At 53.4% G+C, this 20,149-nt stretch overlaps 1 protein-coding gene across 1 annotated transcript in view; it reads left to right on the plus strand.

The window, feature by feature from the left end:
- The window catches only part of Runx3 (RUNX family transcription factor 3), a 56,105-nt gene that overhangs the window by 15,071 nt on the left and 20,885 nt on the right, over positions 1-20,149 (plus strand). The window contains exons 2-3 of the mRNA XM_051173668.1: positions 15,867-16,126; positions 18,266-18,422. Coding sequence (XP_051029625.1) covers positions 15,867-16,126; positions 18,266-18,422 — 417 coding nt within the window. The remainder of the gene's footprint in view (positions 1-15,866; positions 16,127-18,265; positions 18,423-20,149) is intronic.

Genomic DNA, 20,149 nt, shown 5'->3' on the forward strand with positions numbered 1-20,149 from the left:
GTTTGGATGGAGCACTGGATAATGGGTGTTCTCACCCTTGGCTGGAACCCGGAGGCCTTGGGTGTGGAAGGGCTTTCCTTGGAAGAGAAGGGACTGTGCTCAGAGCTTCCTGCCTGGCAGGAACTTTGAGGTTCTGGCAGAGGACGCTGGAGAAACAGCTGGAGGGCTGGTGTGCAGGGCACTCATTCCTGGCTCAGCCATCCCCGTCCCAGAATTTGTCCTAAGGGCGGTGGGGTCAGGGATATGACAGACTCCATTCAGGAGGTGTCCCTCACAGTGACACCCTAGGCAGCTGGGCTGTTGGCCCAAGGGAACATGATGGTGGTCCACCCTGGGGCCCCCAGCTCAGCAGTTTCTAGTTGCTGCCATCATGGAGGGAACTTAGTGACACCAGGGACACACAGAGTATGTTGGGTTGTTTCAAACAGCATGTGCTGTGTGTTCTCATTCTAAGAAGATGCTAAGAAGGGGCGGGGTGGGGGGCAGGAAAAGCTGCACAGGAGGAAGAGTATCGGCCAAAGGGCAGACGCCAGCAACAGTTCTGGGTGGCAGGCTTGGGGTGGTTTTAATTTTCTTCTTCATAATTCTATTATTTTCCAATTTTTCCTTAATGAATAGGTATTATTTTCATACCCAGAAAAATATGTGTTTTGTTTCAAAGACAGGGGAACGAAGGATCCTCTTCTCCTCTCTTGTGGACTATGGACTCTAAAACCAAGGCCCAGAGTGGGAAAGGCAGACTTCACTCATTTGCCCTTTCTGCAAATCTCCAAGAACCCTCTCTCTGTTCCTTGGCCAGAGAGCTGGATGTGACCCATGTCTGTCCTCAGGGTGTCACAGTCCTGGAAAGGAAAGGGCCACCAGCAAGTCCTTAGAGTACATCGGGATAGGGAGCCGGGGAGTGGTGTCAGAGATAGCTTCACAAAGCAGGGAATGAAGACAGGACTTTGGTGTATGTGTATGAGTTTGGCAGTCAGAAAATGAGGATACCTGGGCTCATAGACAAACTCTGCTGTGAGAAGAGGGTAGGGAAGGAGACAGCTGGAGCACCCTTCTCCTCCAAGCACTCCAAGCACTCTGGCTGAGCCACCTCCTGGGCCTTGGTTTTGTTCTCCAGAAAATGGGTTAATGACATCACTGGGTTAATGGAGCATTGGAGACAGAGAGCGAGACAGGGGAGGGTTTGGCTTTTCTTTTGTTTTCTGAGACAGGCTCTTGCTGTGTAGCCCTGACTGGCCTAGAAGTCACCTTGTAGATGAGGTTGGCCTCAAACTTGTAACAATCCCCCTGCCTCGGTCTCCCAAGCACCGAGCTCTCATCACACTTTAAGTTGCCAGTGCTCTGGAAGGCAGAGCGGTCACTGGGGTCAGAGTGATCACTGGAATGTCCAGCCACCTATCGGGTAGGCATGTGCTGAGCTCCGGCTGCTGTATAACCAGGACTTGCCCCAGCTGAGGGGATGGGATGCAGGGGCACCCAGGGTGCCTGGCTTTCAGGTAAACAAGGAAGCATCGGCAGACTGGGGCCAGGTGTGTCATTTTTCCCATCTGCTCTGCCTGGGAGACTCCCGTCAAAGTCAAGCTCTTGTCCCTCTGCAATGAACATGCTCTGGGGAAAAGAGGCCAGTGACCCATGAAAGAGGCTGAGGCTGAGACACAGGTGTCTGCAGAGGAGCCCAGGGAAGTCCTTGCCACTATCCTCTATCCCGAGCGACCTCCAGAAATCCCAAGTGCGAACTAGGGCAGGGCAGAGCTGTACTCTGATGCCATGGGGCCTCCAATGTCGTCCCTGGGTCCTGGTCTGCTACCCTCCCCGGTACCCATGTCCCTGGCTCCTGGCCCCCATCCATCTTGCCACCCAGTGCTGATAGGTCAGTTTCTCTGCTGTCCCCACAGTTCTCCAGCCTGTTAGGACATGGCTCTCATTCTCTTATCACCCTCCCACACCCACCTGCACAGCCCAGGGTAGTCCCTGAGCCTTTGCCCTCACAGCATCTGCTAAGTCCCTTTTGCCCTATAAAATGGCTCATCCCTAGATCTTGGGATTAAGACATGGACATCAATGGGACTATGATTCTGCCTGCAACAGGGACTCAGAGAAGGAGGAAGTTTCAGGTGGAGTTGAGTTGACTACTACAGACAGACAGAAGGACAAGCAGAGGAGGCCCTGCGTCAGGGAGTAGGAGAGTCTGGCATGTTGAAGACCTGTATAGACAGACTAGGACAGTGGAGGGACAATGTAAAAAGAGACAAAGATAGAGCTATGGAAGGGTGCAAACCACACTGACTCCCATCAAGGCCAGTCAGAAGGGAACAGACAATCAGTGATGCCCCCAGCCCTCCTCATCCTCCACTGCCCCCAACCCTGTCCCCAGGGACAACCCATTCTGCTCAATTGCTATCCACTCTGAGAGTCACTTCATGGGTTAATAGAAAGCTGCAAGATCCACCACCGAGACAGTCAAGGAATAGTGTATTTAAGAGAAATCAACATTCTCCCCAGCCAGCCACAGCACCAGGAAACCAGTGGTGTTATTAACATCAAGGGCCAGACTTCTTAAAGCTAGTCCCAGATAAGCATGAGGAATCTGCGTTAGACATTTAAAACAAGAAATAAAAACAACAAAAGACCACACTAGGGTGGGCAAGATGACTCAGTGGGTAAAGGCACTTACTGCCAAGTTTGATGACCTGAGTTCAATCCCCGAGACCTACGTTATGGAGGGAGAGACCCAACTTCCGTAAGTTGTCCTCTGATCTCCACACATACATGACAGAGCATGCACACAAATAAATGTAATATAATTTTGTTTTAATTAGAACTTTCTGTGTGCCAGGAAGGAACTGCCCATTACGATTAGTAACATGTCATAGCCCTCCATGGTCTCCTACATGGTCACTCAACAAACACCCTGTCACTTCAGCACACCCTGTCCCCTCTCTGGGTCTGTGTCTCTAGCAAGGTGAGATGCACACGGGACTCTCTATCCAAACCCCTCCTGTTATGTGGACCAACTGTGAGTCTCACGTCTAACACTTGGTCCTAGAGATCTTGGGTTCTTTCGTATTTGCAGGAAGGTCTCAGGCGGCTAAGAATGGCCTTGAACGTCTGATCCACAGGCCTGCTTCACCTCCCCTGGGCTGAGGTTATAGGCCTGCGCCACTATCTCCAATTTTTTTGGGCACTAAGGAGAGTTGAGCCTAGAGCTTCCTAGTGTCAGGCCTGGCCAACTGAGGTGCATCCACAGATCGGATGCAGGACAAAGAACCGCCAACTTGGGCAATTCCCTTAACTATGAGGGGCAGCAGTGTCCCCACGTGTAAGTTGTGGGGGGGGGGGGGCAAAACCTATGTGGCACACAGAGAGAATAGAAGGACAGTAAGGGAACACAATGTCCCACAGCCTTCCGTACCTGGAAGCCCCTCGGTCCCTGTCTCTTGACTCTCTCCAGGGTGTGGCGCTGCTGGCTGTGGGTCTCCAGCTTCCAGACCCCCTTCCCACTGCGTAACCCCCTGACTCCCTGGCGTCCCCCACGTGCTGGGTGGCAAGGCTTTGCCACAACCACATGAAAAGCCGTTTCCCCGGGGTGTCCCCACACCTGGGAAAGCCGGCAGAGCGCCCAGTGCGGCCCCGCCCCGCGGCTGGAACACCGGGCGAGATCAATGCGGCCGGCGGGGCGTCACCACCTTGTTCCAATCAGGGTCAGGCGCCTTCCGCTGGGGACCGTGCCCAGCGCCAGCCCTGGTCCTCCCAGGCACAGCCTACGACCCGCAGGAGAGCCGCAGCCACAGGGCTTGATCCACCTGAACCCCTCCCCTTCAGCCTCAGTTTCCTCAGCTTCCAGGAGCCTGAATCTGTCCCTTGTTCTCAGGGTTAGTGTGGGAAAGCAGAAGAGATGAAAGACAGAGGACACCCAGACACAAGATGCAGAAGCCTGTGGAGAAGGAAGCCAGTGTCCTGGGTGAGCCCTGCTACCAGCTGCTGGCTCTTTAATCCTCCGCTGCCCTCAGGGTTTAGCTCAAGGTCTCCTCCTCCAGGAGGCCCCTTCTGACTGCTCTAAGGCATCAGGGGCCCTCCCTCAGCACTGATCTCTCTTCCCACCTATTTCAAGCAATGTCCTCCAACACCGCTACCAGCCGCACCTTGCCGCATCCCCAGCACCAGTGGTATATTGCTGATATATTGCGTATGCCCGATGTAACAGGAAGTGGAATTTGGTAGCTCCCACCTCATCTCTGTTTTCCTTTATCTCTACCTTCCCATAGAAGCATACAACTCCAGAGCCCAGGACTGTAAACCTGGCCCTGGGGGCCAGGTTGGGATGAGGACAGAGCAGGTCTGGAAGCTCAAGGCTCTGACTGAGGTTCTGAGATGGGCTGGGACACTTGTGAGGATGTGAAAGCCCACTCTGGCCATGCCACACACTCACCAGTGAGAGACTCTCTAACAAATGACAAAGAGCACCCCTGTCTGAGCCTGTGGTCAGGATGGTGGGGCAGGGTTTGTGTCCACTCCAGCCCAGGGTCAGCTGCCCACATCCTCAACATCTCCCTTCCCAAGGGCCACAGACATGCTGAAAAGGAAGGGTCAGCCAGCTGCTCACTACACAGGGCTGCTTAGCTGAGAAACAGTCTCCCCAAGCAGTCCTTGCCATTCATCCCTGCTGGCCTTCCATCCCTGGGGCTGTGGTGGAGCCAAGGCCACAGGTCTGCCCTGCTTCCTGGAGTCTGTGCTGGGCTCTGACGCTCTCCAGTTCATTGTGAACTTGGACCAGTCACCAGCTTTACCTGCTTGACCTCAACTTCTCCTGTGACAAGAGGGTGATGAGGGAGGGGACTAACGTCAAAGGTGGCTGAGCTTACTACATGAACATGGCTGCAAAAACACCTGGTATATTGTTAGGAACGAGGGTCTGTGGGCGGAGGTGGGGGTTTAGCTACTGCACATAACAAAACAGTGTCGACATCCAGAACACTCCTCCATGCCCTAGCCTCACCCTCCCAAGCTGAATCCCCAGGCTGAACCCACTCTTACCTGTGAAGTGAACCATGGCAGGGACCTGCAGGGCTTTTGATATTGGAGAAGGCCTCAGGGAGCATGCTCAGTGGGCACTGGGTACCTGCTGGGTACCAAGAGATGCTAAAGAGGGAGTGGCTTCAAGATGCACTCACCAGGAAATTGGGGCTAGAGCTAGGGGATAGAATGGCAATGTAGTTGGAACAGCGATCTGTCCAAGAACAAACGACATAACTGGGGCTGAGGACATCATTTGCCTGGAACATGGGAGGCCCTGAGTTCAATCCTGGGTAACAAAATAAATTCAGAAATAAAAACTAAAAGGATGAATAGCCCCAGCTTTGATGGACCATGGACAGACAGCCACATAGCAATGCAAACACTGGCTTTTGTTAGCTTGGGGCTTTATTGCTGATGTTCTTGTTTTTGAGACAGGGTCTGACTATGTAGCCCCAGCTGGCCTGGACCTCACTACATAGACCAGGCTGGCCTCGAACTCACAGAGATCCTCCTGCCTCTGCCTCCAGAGTGCTGGGATTAAAAGTGTGTACTTAAATAAGCTTTTTAAATGTTTTCTACCCCCCCCCACACACACACACACCAAAGTTTGGAACAGAGAACCCTTTAAAACTTTTTATATATATTTATTTATTGACAGAATCTCATATAACTCAGAGGATGACCTTAAACTCCTGGTATTCCTGCTCCCATTTCAAGTGCTGTAATTATAGATGCTACATCGCTATAAAAAATATTTTTGGGGATAGGGTCTATTATGTAGCTCTGGCTGTCCTGGAACTCACTATGTAGATCAGGCTGGCCATGAACTCAAAGACATTTTGCTGCCTCTGCCTCCTGTGTGTTGGAATTAAAGGCAGACTCCACTATACCCAGTTATTTGAAAAAAAAAAAAACAACATTGTATTTTGCTTACCTTTAAAATATTTTATTATAAGCAGGACAGTGGTGGTGCATGCCTTTTAATCCCAGTACTTAGAAGGCAGAGTCAGACAGATCTCTTGTGAGCTGAACACCAGCCTGGTATACAGAGCAAGTTCCAGGACAGGCAGAGCTACACAGAGAAACCCTGTCTCAAAACAAAAACAAAAGCAAACAACAACAAAAATATGTGAAAAATATGTGATGGTGGCCCATGCCTTTAATTCCAACACTCAGGGGCAGAGGCAAGTGGACCTATGTTGATTTTGAGGACAGCCTGATCTACAAAGTGAGTGAGTTCCAGGACAGCCAGGACTGTTACACAGAGAAACTCTGTCTCGAAAAACAAAATTAAATATATATATATATATATATATATATATATGTATATATATGTATGTATATATGTATATATGTATGTATGTATGTATATATGTATATATATATATAAAGTTTTAAGTAAAGAAATATGTGAAATATGAGTTTTGCTGAAAGATGAAAGGACAGTGCAAAGCGGGCCTCTGTACCCACTTTGAACTTAACGCTTAGATGACCAAAGTGATGATTAGACCCCACCCCTACCCAACGGAGCCTCTCTGCAGACACACCCTCCTCGCACCTTCCATGGTGAGAATGAGGTTCACCCGCTGGCCCCTGTGTATACTGCACTCTTTCTCGATTAATTTTTGTTATATGTATTTACTTATGGGGGTGCACGTGTGCAATAGCACTCCTTAGGAGATCAGAGGGCACCTTGTAGGAATTAGTTCTCCACTTCTACCATGTGGGTCCCTGGAGAGCGAACTCAGACTATGAAGACTTAGCGGCAATTGCCTTTGCCAGCTGAGCCATCTCACCAGCCTGGCTGTGTAGTTTAGTGGAAGTATAGCCCAACCCTGGGGGACCTGAGGCTGAGGAAACTGGAACTCAGCAGGCTCAGAACGCAGCCCACGAGTTTCTCTCTCATTTGTTTGTTAAATCTTTACCATTAGCTGATCCTGCCCTGGCTTAGCCTTCTGTCCTATTTGACAGCTGAACTCACTGTCTAATGTCCTGTTCTCAACTTGGATACCTCTCCTGGCGGTGGGGACAGCCCAGGGAGATTTTTGTAGCACTTCCCTCGCTTGTGTGGGGCCCAGTACTCACTGTCCCTGGTTCCCCCTCAGAGTCGCATGACCACTGCCACAGCAGGTTCTGCATAGATCCAAAAGTGAGCCAGGCATGGTGGCACACACATGGGATCCCAGGACTCGGGAGGTGGAGGCAGGAGGATTGAGCATCCAGGGCTGTCCTCAGCTAAACAGTAAGCTTGAAGCCAGATTGGGATATATGAAGCCCTGTCTCAATACTAATACTAATATTAATACTACTACTAATAATAATAGCAGCCAGGCTGAGGAGACAGCTCAGTCAATAAAGTGTTTGCTGTGCAAACATGAGGATTTGAGTTCAATCCCTCAGAACTCATGCTTTAAAAACCATGTGTGGTAGCATGTATGAATGCAATCTCAGTATTGGGCAGGTGGAGACAGAATGCCTAAGATTTCCTGACCAACCAAATTTAGTACCATCAGTGAGCCAATGAGAGACCTTGTCTCACACAGTAAAGTGGAAAGAAACTGAGGAAGACATTAAGCTCTGGCCTCCACAAGCATGCACACACATGTACATACATACCTGTACACACATATGTACTCACACACATGTGCCCACATATAGAAAATAATCAGAAGTTACTAATGAATCTGAACAAGAGTTCTGATGCAGGGTGGGTAGCCCTTTTCCAGAACAAAGTCCCCAGTTGCCTTAACAGCTTGTCATGTGACACAGCTTCGGTTGTCTCCCCCATACCGAGGCCCCTGGGGTGTCACAGGGCCTTAACCAAGGAGTTCAGTGATAGCCCTTTATGGAGGTACCAGCTATGCCTTAACCAAGGAGTTCAGTGATAGCCCTTTATGGAGGTACCTGTGAGACAGAGCCTCACTCTCCATTCTGAGCACAGGAATGTTCCCCACTTTCAAATGAGGGAGATGAAGCAGAGGAGAATGTGCCGATCCAAGCAGGAACCCAGTGTCCAGGCTCATGCTCTGCCCTCCGTGACTGTGTTGGGGGGGGTGATGTGGGAGAGTGGGGAGGGTCCCGGTCCTGCTCCCAGCCGAAGTCATCTTTCTCTGGACAGCCAGGTGGGCTCCTCTCCACCCTGGGACACTCTGGGGAGGGGTGAGGCTCAGGTGCAGGGTAAGGATCTCCTCCCGCTCCACCTGCTCTGCCCTCCTGATACCCAGTGGCATCACAGCCTTGAGGTGGGTCCCTTGCTCTGGAAGCACTGGTGGGGAAGGAGGTGTAGAATGTCCCCATCTGCTTGCCCTGGGGTCACTTATCCCTCCCACTCCATAAAGAGCGGCCCTAAGGCCAAGATACTGCAGGGCTGGTAAAGCCAGCGTCACTCTGCTTCCAAAATGGCACCCATCCCCACTTTCTCCAGAACAACGGGAGAGGATGGAAAGAGCCTCAGCTGCTTCCCACCCCTTTGCAAGACACCAGTCCCTTGGCCACTGGTGCACATAGCTCACCTTACCTAGTCCTAAGGCCACAGTAAGGAGGAAGTTTCTACAGTGAATTGGGGTCATGCCGACCACAGCAGGGGGTCAGTAACACCTGTCCGGAAGTATGGCTGTGACTTCCACACTTGGCACTTGAGGTTCCTGAAAGGCCAGTGTAGCTAGGGACGTGGGACGAAATCGAACGGGAGTCAGTCAGTGTCCAGAGCCAGAGGCAGGGTCCTGTCAGCACCTGTGCAACCTGCATAATTCAGTGACCTCTCCTAGCTCTCAGTTCCTCCAGCCACAGGATGGAAAGTGAGCGGACCTACTGTGAGTAAATTCTAGGTCTCTTAGGGATGTGGCAGGAGCCAGGCCACTGTAACCCTGAAAGAGGGCCTGCCCGAGGCCTAGGCAAGGAAGGGACTGTCCAACTCACCTAGTGGCATCATGAGTGGCTCCTCCTGAACCACATAGAAAACCAGCCAAGCCAGAGGACCCGATGGCTGTTGGCTCTGTCCCACATCCCAGGCTCAGGCTGATGGGCCACACAGAGGTTAATAAGTGACACAAAGGACAACAGAACTACTCCTCAGCCCAGCTCTGTGGACACAGGCCAGGTCCACGCCCGCCAGACTCTGCCTATTGTTTATGTTGTACTTTCTATTGTTTGCTAATAACAGGGGAGGAGTCTGACTGCATGGCCACCTGGCTCGGCAAATAAGTAACACTGCAGAAGAATGCAGAGATGTTAGAAACACTTGCTTTGGGGCTGAGGACCTGAGTTCAGATCCCGGGCAGTCATGGAAATGCCCAGTGAGTGTTACAACCCACAGACAGAGATAGGGGTCCCCAAAGCAAACTGGCTGGCCAAGCAAGCTGTATGGTGAGCTCTGGTTTCAGCTGAAAGGCAGTGCCTCATTGAATAAGGTGGAGAGTAATCAAGGAAGATTCCTGATGTCAACCTTGGGCCTCTGTGTGTGCACGTGTGTGTCTATACACAAAGAAGCATAGGTGCGCTGACACACACACACACACACACACACACACACACACGCTCACACACACACACACACACCTCATTTTGGAATTTTAGAGAACTGAGTCCAAATCTTGACTTCCTTGGTACTGATACCTCTGGGCCTCCCTCTGTTCACTCCACAAGTTGTTTTGAAGTTCACCTAAGCTACTATAAGCAAAAGAAGCACCCAGTACATCCTTCCACTCCACATGCTACGCCATGGCATGGGGTAGGTACCTGGCCTGTGGGAGATCTATGACCAGGAATGGCCACACGATTTGGGGGACCCTTGTTCAGCAGGTACTAAAACTTCCAAAGTTTCTGTAGCAGAGCATGTGTTCAACACAGTGCATGCCCTCCTAAGAGCAGGGCCCTGTGATACCAACGGGTCACACCCTAGGGAGCTGGCACCACCTCAGAGACAGGGAGCTTAGACCCAGCCCAGGTGGAGGAGCTGAGGCCCTTCCCTAGCAGCTAAAGGCCTTACACTGGGGCCAGCCCTGTGCCCTGTGCTGCCTGCGGCTGGGAGGGTGACCGCTGGGCCCTGCCACTGTCGGTGGTCACGGAGGAGGCATAAAAGCCTGACTGTTCTCCACCTTGGAAGGCCTGTTTTTATCTCACGCCATGCATACAGCACATAGCTGCTTTCTTTCCGCAGAGGGTTGCATTTTTTTTCTTTTCCAAGGGCGACGCTGGAAAGCCATGTGGCTTTTATTGCTGGCAGGAATGTCTGCAGCGTTCCTCCCCACCACATAAATGGAGCCGTCATCCTCAGCCTTGTAAGGCCAAGGCTGCTCCCCTTCAAGCCATCTGCCTCTGAGATTAATTAAAGTTTCACAAGGACTGACAGGCATTACGACCTTTTTAGGGAGGTGGAAAATCCCTAATAGGACCCCGTGGCTCCGGGGCTGCTGGGTGGGCTTCAGGGACAAGGAAGCCTACAACTGACAGCAGAGAAGGGACCCAGCCAGCAGGAGGTGGCAGCAGGGCATGCCCAGGCTCTCCCCTGGTCTAGGCTGTGATCTTAACAGAGCTGCTTCCCTCCCAGGGTCTTGGTTCTGCCATTTGACAAAGTCGGGGTCTTGAACTTGATATCTTAGGGATTTCTTTCGTGACAGTAGAATTCTGAAGCCAACCCAGGACTCCTCTGCCAGGATTCTAATTCTGTCCCATGGCTGTCACTTCTCCAATCTGATTCCGCCCCATGAGACCAGCAAAGTGGTGAGGAACATGGGCTCTGGGGTCATGCTGCCTGGATGGAATCCCAGCTCTGTGGTTTCCCAACTGTGTGACCCTGTGTAAGTTTCTTAACCTCTCTGTGCTCCTTTTTTTCTTACTTGCCAAATAGACATGATTACAACCCCCCACCAAAATACTTAAAGGCAGCATAAATGCTCATGAAGAACAGAATGTGACAGGGGTGACTGCCACTTATAGGAGTTCTTCCTGCCCTGCCCACTGCAGCGGCTCCCCATGCTATGTGGGGATGGTAGGCATGAGCTGCAGGTGAAGGACAGATTTTTTTTTTATCAAAGCCTCCTGGGGGTCCATGCTGTGGTGCAGCCAGCAAAGAGGATGCTCACTGCAGGGGGGGCATGGAGACTGTTGGTCTGGTGCTGGGGAACATATCCTTCTAGAAGCCCAGGTCACCGTGAGAACCCAGATAATGAAATCTCTGCCCTGCAGAGGGATGGGGAGGCTGAGTGGACGCAGTAGCCGTCCAAGAACCAGGGCTCTCAGTGTCTGCTTATACAGCTGCCATGAGGGTTAGAGACTGAGCCAATTCCCTCCAGATACAGAGGCCACAGTGTCCTTCCTCCCCGCCCCCACACCCAATGAGCCCCCTCTGGGTAGATCTGCATTCAGACAGGACAGATAGGAGGGAGTGTCCCCATTCCTTAAAAGGTGATCGGGCTGCGGGAGTGCAGGAATGGCTTACAAGTTCTGATCACAGACAAAACCTGTCTGGTGTCCCCAGGGTTAAGAGTCAGCTGGAATGGAGGACAGCTTAGAATGCACATTCTCCTCTTGCAGATGGGAACCAGAGGCCAGAGGGAAATGGACCAACTCTACCTTTTCTCCTTTCTGCTGGCTAGGTGCTGGGATTGCATTCTCCTTCCCTTGGCCCCACAAGGCAGCTGAAGGCAGCCTGGCCCCCGCTTCAGACACTGAAGCCCAGCTCACCTGGGATCTGCTCAGTCCCAGCGCCTCCCCCCACAGCCTTTTAGGGATATTTTCTATGTCCTCTGGGCTTGAAAGGTCTGCTAAAGCCATATTCCCGTTACAACGCATGGGGCCCAGAGCTGCTACAGGGGACTTCACCCTGTCTGGTTCTTGGTCAGGGCCTCAGCCAAGGCAAGGACTGGTTTTCCAGCCATTCTCCTTTCAGGACCAGATTCCCACAGAGCCAGGCAAGGTTTCCCAACACACAGCTCTCGCTCACTCCCTTGCCTTCCTCTAAATCTGGCTATCCCTTCTGAAACTGGGTACCCATCTGCGCATCCATTTTAGATGATGTAGGGGTCCCCACCTCTCAGGAATTTAGCTACATCACCGTGTTCTGGTCCATTCAGTGTGTGCACACAGGTTACATGACATCTTTTGTATTTTGATATTTTATATCGGGCATCTGAAAACGGGATGCAGAGATCCATTTACTAACAGCTCTTTCTGGCTTTCTCTTTCTCAGCCTTCAAAGGCTCACTGCTCCTCCCCTCCCAGCAGGGACCACTTATCCTCCTCCCAAAGAAAGGGTGTTAGATAGAAGAGAAGTTCCTTGTGGGACAGGAAAGTCCCCAGAGAGTTCCAGGGACTAGGCTGGAGGCAGGGTCCACATTGAGTCCCTCACACGTGGGTGCCAGGATCAGGAAGGAGAAATTCAGTTTCTAAAAGGAACCTGGGGGTGGGAGGAACTATGGTGTTGATGGTGGTGTTCGCTTGCTGCTTGTGGAAGGGTGGTAGTGGGAGACTGGGAGCCTGGAAGGCAAGACAGCCCTTGAAGGTTGCCTTCAGTCTTTAGTTCCCAGGTAGCCCTCAGGTGAGCCTAGGAGGAAGGAGGGGAAAAATGACCAAGGCCATAGCCTGGGCTGAGTCCTGGCAAGCTATGTGGAAACGACAACCTGATGGATATTTCACAGTTGAGGGTGTGGCACTTGCAAAAGACAGTCGGCCTGATAGAGCATCCCTCTGTGCTAGGCCTGTGGCAAGCACTTTACACATTATCCCCAATGCAGCTCTTATTGCCTGCACAGATGAAAGGAAGGCTTAGAGATATTTGACACAGGGTCCCTGGACCAGAGTGATGAAGGAAGACAGAGCTAGTAATAAGTCAGAGCATAGCTCAGAATCGGGTACTCAAAAGCCCACTCTCCAGGCTCCCAAGGAATCAGACCCACTCAGTCCCTCCTGGAGACAGGGGCAGCATGGCACTGCCAAGACACCATTAGAACCCTCTCTTAGGCGGGTCCCCATCAGGAGAGGAGCCTGCTGTAGATGACTCAGCAGACACAGGTGAGAGGGGAGCTCTGATCTCTGCTTCCGCTTCCTGGCCTTGTAGGGGATGCAGCGAGGTGCTCTTAGATGGGGGCATTTGAGAGAAAGCAGACTTGACCATCAGTAGGACAGAAGGGGAGACAGGTCATGTATGTGCACAGTGGGAAAGGAGGTATGATGGGTGGTTGGTGGCAGGAGCTCTCCAGGTCTGAAAACTGACAAGGCTGAGATAGTTCTAGGTTTGTCAGTCCAGAGCAGCAGAAGGAATCTGGGTGTGTACCAGACGGATCTAAAGATGAAAGTCTGAGTTTTCTGTCCTAGCCTCAGAATGAATCTCAGAGCAGAAGTAGGACACCAGTGCTTTTCTGTAGGAGAGGGTTCTGCTGGTCGCAGGTGCTTTGGTGTCTGAGACTCCAGAGAAGGGCACCTATCCCTGAGAGTCGTGACAGGCAGCCCTCGGACTAAAACCGTGCCGTCCGTTTGTCCGATACGTGGCTGCAAATACACTGGAGTCAGGCGAATGAACACTCTGTCCAGAAAGCAGCCCTTTCCCGGCGCCCAGCTGCTTGGAAAACCAAGGCACTGCAGCTGGCGCACATCTGTGCCCTGAGCCTTGCGGAGCCTCAGAGCAGCCAGCAAGGCGCCAGCGCCAACTAGTGGGCGGTTCCCGTCACTGCTTCAGCCCTGCTTCAGCACGGGAGACCCTTCGCCGGCCACCTCAGGCTGCTTACTGAAGCCAACACTTCCCAACTCCCGTTTCTGGTGCCCACAGGGAGCGGGCGCCATCCAAGGGTTGTAGCTGAGTCCAGATCCGGGGTCAGACGCCCCCACCCCCAGCCTCATTCTCTGGAAACCTGTTTGTTAACTCTCTGTAGGGACAGACAAGGAAGTCAGGCGAAGGGGCTAGTAAATGAGGCAGATGCAAACTGGAAATCGAATTTACACACCATTGAGGAAGCAGGTCACGGCCCACAGTCAAGGGTATAGTAGGTGGCTCTTCGAGGGTCTGGGTCCTACCTGGTGGCAAGCAGTGGTCCCTTTCCAGTGGAGCTCCTTGAGGGCACACATTAGCTTAGCCAGGCTCACAGGATTTCCTCTGGTCCTGAGGCTGTTGCTGGAGCTTCGGAAGGCGCAAGGACCTTGGCCTAGTGATGGGCAACTCTGTCACCGGTTCTCTAAAATGTCCAATAAAGGACCTTCACACCTCCTCGCTTCCTTGATAGCCTGGGGCCCTGACTTGAGGTCAAGAGTGGAGCGCAGGACAATCCTCCTGGCATTCCACGAATTCGGGACAGAGCTCATGCCCACTGTCGTGCGCCTACGGCCTGATTTCGTGTTTTTTGTTTGTTTGTTTTTTTGTTTTGTTTTGTTTTGTTTTGACAAAATGGAGTGTGCTAGGCTGAGGTCAGGTACAGGATGAAATCTTGATGCTGCCGTCGGATCCTAGGTAGTATAGCTCTTGGGGCTTGGAATTGGTCGTTATAGTTGCATTCACTGCCGCTGGCAACGAAAACGCAGTCGAATTTCCAAAGCATTGAGAGAAATGCGGGCATTCGTTCCTGCAGTCCAGGAAGTGTACCTGGGGGGGGGGGGATCCCGAGTGACTCTCCTCCCCTCTGTAGTCCTTTAGTTGTGCGCTTGTGCACCCATGCGGGGCCTAGGAGACGGGAGAGGGGAAACTTGCGGGCAGAGAAACCCAGGAGCGGCTGGGCCACCAGCATGAGTAACCGTGGAGACCCCAGGACCGATTTCCCACAGCGCCCCTGACAGTGCTGTGGATCACAGAGCGCTAGGGTCACGAAGACGTTGGCTCTGCCCCAGGAGGATCCCTTTCCATCCACCGGGAGAAAGCAGTCAGCTTCTCTCCAGGCCACTGACAGCTTTCTTCCTGCCACAGATCCGTGTCCCTTTCCACAACACGGGAAGGAGGTTGCATGCTTTGGGGTAGGGGGTGGGGGTGACACCAAGAAGCACACGTGTTGCAGGCCCTACTGTATTTTTCAAAGAGCCACCGGCCGCCAGGACCTAGAACGATTCCACGAGGCCTATACGATCCTGAAACTAGTTTTTATTGGACAGTATGGTTGACCCCAACCCACTGCTGATCCGTGTGGGAACCCCCATTCTGTCTGCTTGGAAAGTTGACACAGAGGCCACAGAGGGCCAAGGCCGCGCGGAGCTGGAGAACGAGGAATCCCGCGTGGGGAGAAGGCTTCTAGGGTCAAAATCGTTTGTTGGGCGGAGGGAGTGAGGAACCAGCCTTGGGTGTCACCGCAGCGACCAGCTGAGGATGCAGGTTCCGGGCTGCGGTGGCCAGAGCTGGAGCGGCCAGACTGCGACCCGAGGGAGGGGCACGTAGGCTCAGCCAACACGCTGGAAACCGATTTCTGCCCCAATTGCAGCGGTTGCTCCCGACTCCCGGGGACCGCGGCTCCGGCGCGGCTGCTGGGACGCGGGTGTCTAGACCCTTCTGGGCGGGGCCTGGCCCCTGCTAGGCCGGCGCGGGCCCGAGCCTCCCGGTCCTCCCCGGCGAACCCCGAGCTTGGGGGCTGCGATTGGCTGCGCCCCGCGTCGCTCGCGCGGCCCCGCCCCGCCGCCCCGGGTACTAACCCCGCGCGGGCGGCCGCGGCGCAGCCACTTGATTCTCCAGGATCTGGGCTGGGGCCGCGGCCGCGGAGTCCGTGGGGCGGCCGCGCGCGCGGGATGCGGGACTAGCGGGCGCGCGGCCGACCGTCGGGGCGTCCCCCCGGCGCCGCCCCCCGCGCTGGCTGGGCCCCGCGCCGCCGCCTTCCCGCCTCCTGCTTCCCGCGGCTGCGGCCGCCCGCGCCCTGACGGCTGCGGTATGCGTATTCCCGTAGACCCGAGCACCAGCCGCCGCTTCACTCCCCCCTCCACGGCCTTCCCCTGCGGCGGCGGCAAGATGGGCGAGAATAGCGGCGCGCTGAGCGCGCAGGCTGCCGCGGGCCCCGGCGGCCGCACCCGGCCCGAGGTGCGCTCGATGGTGGACGTGCTGGCCGACCACGCGGGAGAGCTCGTGCGCACCGACAGCCCCAACTTCCTCTGCTCCGTGCTGCCCTCGCACTGGCGCTGCAATAAGACCCTGCCGGTCGCCTTCAAGGTGAGTGCAGGGGGCCGGGCCGGGAGAGCGTACAAGAACCTGGGCGCCCCCATTGCGGGAGCCCAGGCCCGGGAGGACGTGGGGAGCATCAGGCTGGGAGGACACGGAGGGAGATGACACCTAGCTGGCAGGACACAAGGGTGCCCGGGCGCCCCTGCTGCAGGACCCGGAAGGACCCCACTGGACCCCAGACGACCCCGCTATAGAGGACATGGGGAACACCGGATTGGGATAGGACACAGGGGTTCTTGGTCACTCACGCTGCAGGAGCCCAGGTCAGAAATGACATAGGGGGAACCTGGGTGTCCCCTCTGCAAGAGTCTAGGTCCAGAAAAATATGGTGTGCTCAGTCAGGGGAGATATGGGAGGGCGGCCAGGAGAACTGGGCCGGTGAGTCCTCCTGCCGCCCCCACTGCAGGAGCCAGTACCAGGGACCCCGCGTTGAGATCGGTGCACCATGGCCTCTCGGCCTCGCTGCCCACGGACTTGGGGCGCTCCCTCTCGGATGCGCCGACAGCTTGGAGGGGCCATACCTCTCCACCTGGCCTTGACAGTGCGCTGGAAACGGGAGAATTGGGGCTTCCAGATTCCTCTGGTACAGCCTAACCCGTAGCCGGGAAGAGGATCGCCAGAGCTGGGCGAGGAACCGGGAGGTATGGGGTGCAGAGGGCTAGGAGGGCCTGGCCTACCCCGCGGCGCTGCGCCTCCTGCACTGCTGTAGAAACACTTCCTTCTCACACTCTTCACCTCGGGCGGCTGAAATGTTGCACTGGGCAACCATAGGCCAGTCCTGGAGCGCGGTTCCCCAAAGGGCCGCTTCCCGCAAAAGTCTGCATCGAATGACAGGCTAACACTTGGGCAATGCTTCCATCCTGGTAGCCCCAAGTCGTTCAGAGAGGTTTTTTGTTTTTTGTTTTTGTTTTTTTTTTTGTTTGTTTGTTTTTTTTTCTTTTTCAACTATGCCAGGGATAAGCAAGTGTTTCGTTTTCTTCTCTTCCTTCCTTCCTTTCTTTCTTTCTTTCTTTCTTTCTTTCTTTCTTTCTTTTTTCTTTTTTTTTAAAGGGGGCAGTCAGATGAAACGAAAACGACTTGGTTTTCCCCTAAACCTCTTGCAGCTGCCGCGAGAAAGGGCAGGGCAGGAAGGGCCAGCGGCTGGGGAGGTGGTGGTGCCCGAGGTGGCTGGAAACGCCGGTTGCTGGCAGCTGAGGCCCTCCTTGCTCCCATTAAGACTTCAAATTGGAAAAAAAAAAAAAAAAAAGACTAGTGACTCTTTGAGGTCTCCCGGGTGACATCTTAAAATACCAGCGGGGGAAATCTCCAGGGGAGGGGGGGGGAGGGAGGCCGTGTGACTGTAATCGTCAGATCGGAGGTTTTACTGTCACTTGGAGCTTAAAAGGAATCTTTGAAATTAAAAGAAGACAGGATGTTGACAGGAAATCTGGCCTTTTTAATCAGACCCCAAACATTTTCTCCTTGAAATCTTTACCATCTGGACCCCCAGTCCCTGCACACGGCAGCCACGTTTAAATGGCTGTGACTCTGTTTAAAGTCTGGTTCAAAAGGCATCGGCCTCTTGGTTTGCCTTGGGTGGGGAGGAGGGGGTAAAAGATGACATTTAAGGGGATAACGCCACCCACCCAGCAGGTACATGCTTAGTTATCAAAATGGGGGTTTTTCTGGATCAGCTTGCAAAACATCAGTTTTGTTTTGCATTTTGCATTTTCTCTGCATAACGAATCCAGACTCGGATGAGGCTATTTAACTGGGCTTTGGCCACATGGCTGGGCCAAATTTCATGCCCCAAAGGGCAATGCATTAACTGCAAGGCGTACCCCTGTTATTATCATTGCTGGTTCTTTTGCAAGGAGCGTGTAGTGTTCTTTAGCGCCCCACCCTTAGCAGTGACCTTGCTGATTGACAGCTCTGGCTTAGACTTGACGTATTTTTAAAGGGATGGTTTCTTGGGACCCAGGATTTAGGTTTGGAGGGTAGAGAGTCCATCATTTGGGTCTTGTGTTGGAAGCCTCTTCCACCCCAGCCTGTGAGAAATCTTCAGTGAGCCTGGAACCTAGGGAAGCAGCTGGGTGCACCCCTCCTTTTGGCCTTTCTAACCTGCCCTCTTTCCTGCCGGTTTCTCAGGTGGTGGCACTGGGGGACGTGCCTGATGGAACGGTGGTGACAGTGATGGCCGGCAATGATGAGAATTACTCGGCTGAGCTGCGCAATGCTTCCGCTGTCATGAAGAACCAAGTGGCCAGGTTCAATGACCTCCGCTTTGTGGGCCGCAGTGGGAGAGGTGAGCAGGGACAACCCTGGGATGGCAGAGGTTGGGAAAGGGATTGAGGGAGGCCGCTGGGTCCGAGCCAGAGCTCTGGGAACAGGTCTGCAGGCCCAGTGCTGTCTGAATAGCAACTCTCCAACCCAAAGACATTGCACCGCCCTTTTACATGAATATATGGTCTCCTACTAGTAGAGCTTTCTCCCAGGTTCCAAGGTTTAGCAACTCCTAAAAGCCTCTAGTGCTGCTGCTGTCTTTTTCCACCAGCATCCCTGACCTCACAAAAGATGCAGGGAGAAGGTCCTGGGCATGAGCTCAAGCAGGATGTGGATGTCTTTCGATTGGGGCACACCAGCCACTCACCCCAGAGGCAGGAGGCCCCCTGTGGTCTCCTGAGAGCTCAGGGCTTCTTCGGGTACTCCCAAAGTGAGGAGAATTTAGGGTGGGATAATGAATGTTGCAAAGAGAGGTTTGAAAGCTACCATCTCAGCCTCAGGCACACGCTGGTGGCTGCCCTGTCAGTATGATCCACCCCGGTAGTGGCAAGAAGGCAGGACCAGACGCCACAGTGGCTGCCGCCAGAGGCTGTTGAGTGGGAGGCACTGGGACCCGAAACCCGTCATCATGTAACTCTGGGGTGGAGGAGCCCTCCTTGTTCCCATGCCTTGAGGATAGGAGGGTCTGTGGCTTTAAGACTAGCCTGCTGAGAAGTGGCTGAGTCTTGAAGTGGCTGTGCAGTCACCTTCTGAAGCTCTGGGAGCCCTCCAGGGTTAGGAAGTGAGCCGGCTCCCGGTGGCGGCTGCCATGGCTGGGGTAAAATGGTACTTTTCAACACCAATAAACAAGACCTTCTCAAGGTTGGAGTTCCGTGGAAGCCGCCAGCCTGCCCCACTGGGCATCTGGGCACCATTTTGCCCTCTGCAGCCGTACAGTATATACATACAAATGTCAAACATATTTTTTGACTTTTCAGCATTAATTAAAACCAGAGCGTTATTTGCATGTAATAACTGTTTACTTGTTACTTTTTATGAAACTGAAATAGTTTACATTCTTTCGAACATTTCCTGTTCCTGTTGGCTCCCTTCCCCACGCACAGATTTCTTTCAAACGTAGCTCTTAACTGGCTGCAGGTTGATGGATGGAAAATGTTTGCTTTTATGAATTAAGCTCTCGTTGCTGCTCCTAATTAGTCTCCAAGCCCCTTTTGTCATCCCCAGTCCCTGAACCTTTTGCAACTTAATCGAAGCTCTAACCCTGAGTGGAAGGTCGCTGCTACAGGGCCCAGGTGAGGGAGCGCATTATAGCCTCTGTCCCTAGAGAAGTGGGTAGAATGTGAAGTGGGTTCCATGAGCCCCACAAGTCGCTAAGCACTCTGGGCTCCCTTCTCCCTCCACACTGCTCCCTTTCTTGGGAGGTGACAGGAAAATTAAAGGGTGACGATTCTCTGATGTGCTATGACCTCTCTACATACTAAAGAGTATTTTCCCTTTTTTTGAGGCAGTCTGGCGGTGTAGTGGTCTATACTACTAGACTGGCCTGGAATTGGTTACGTAGTCCAGATGAACTCCAGGTTTTCAGCATTGCCTTGGCCTCCTGGGTGCTAGGATTGCAGGTGTGTGCCACCACACCTAGCCCACAGAGGATGTCTTAGTGAATTGTTCCACCCACAGACAAGAGCCCAGGTCCTCAAGGCCCCTCAGGGGGAGATATGTTTCCAAGGTGTCACTGGACTGCATGTTCTT

This window comes from Phodopus roborovskii, unplaced genomic scaffold (genome assembly GCF_943737965.1).
Source record: "Phodopus roborovskii unplaced genomic scaffold, PHOROB, whole genome shotgun sequence".
NCBI lineage: Eukaryota > Metazoa > Chordata > Mammalia > Rodentia > Cricetidae > Phodopus > Phodopus roborovskii.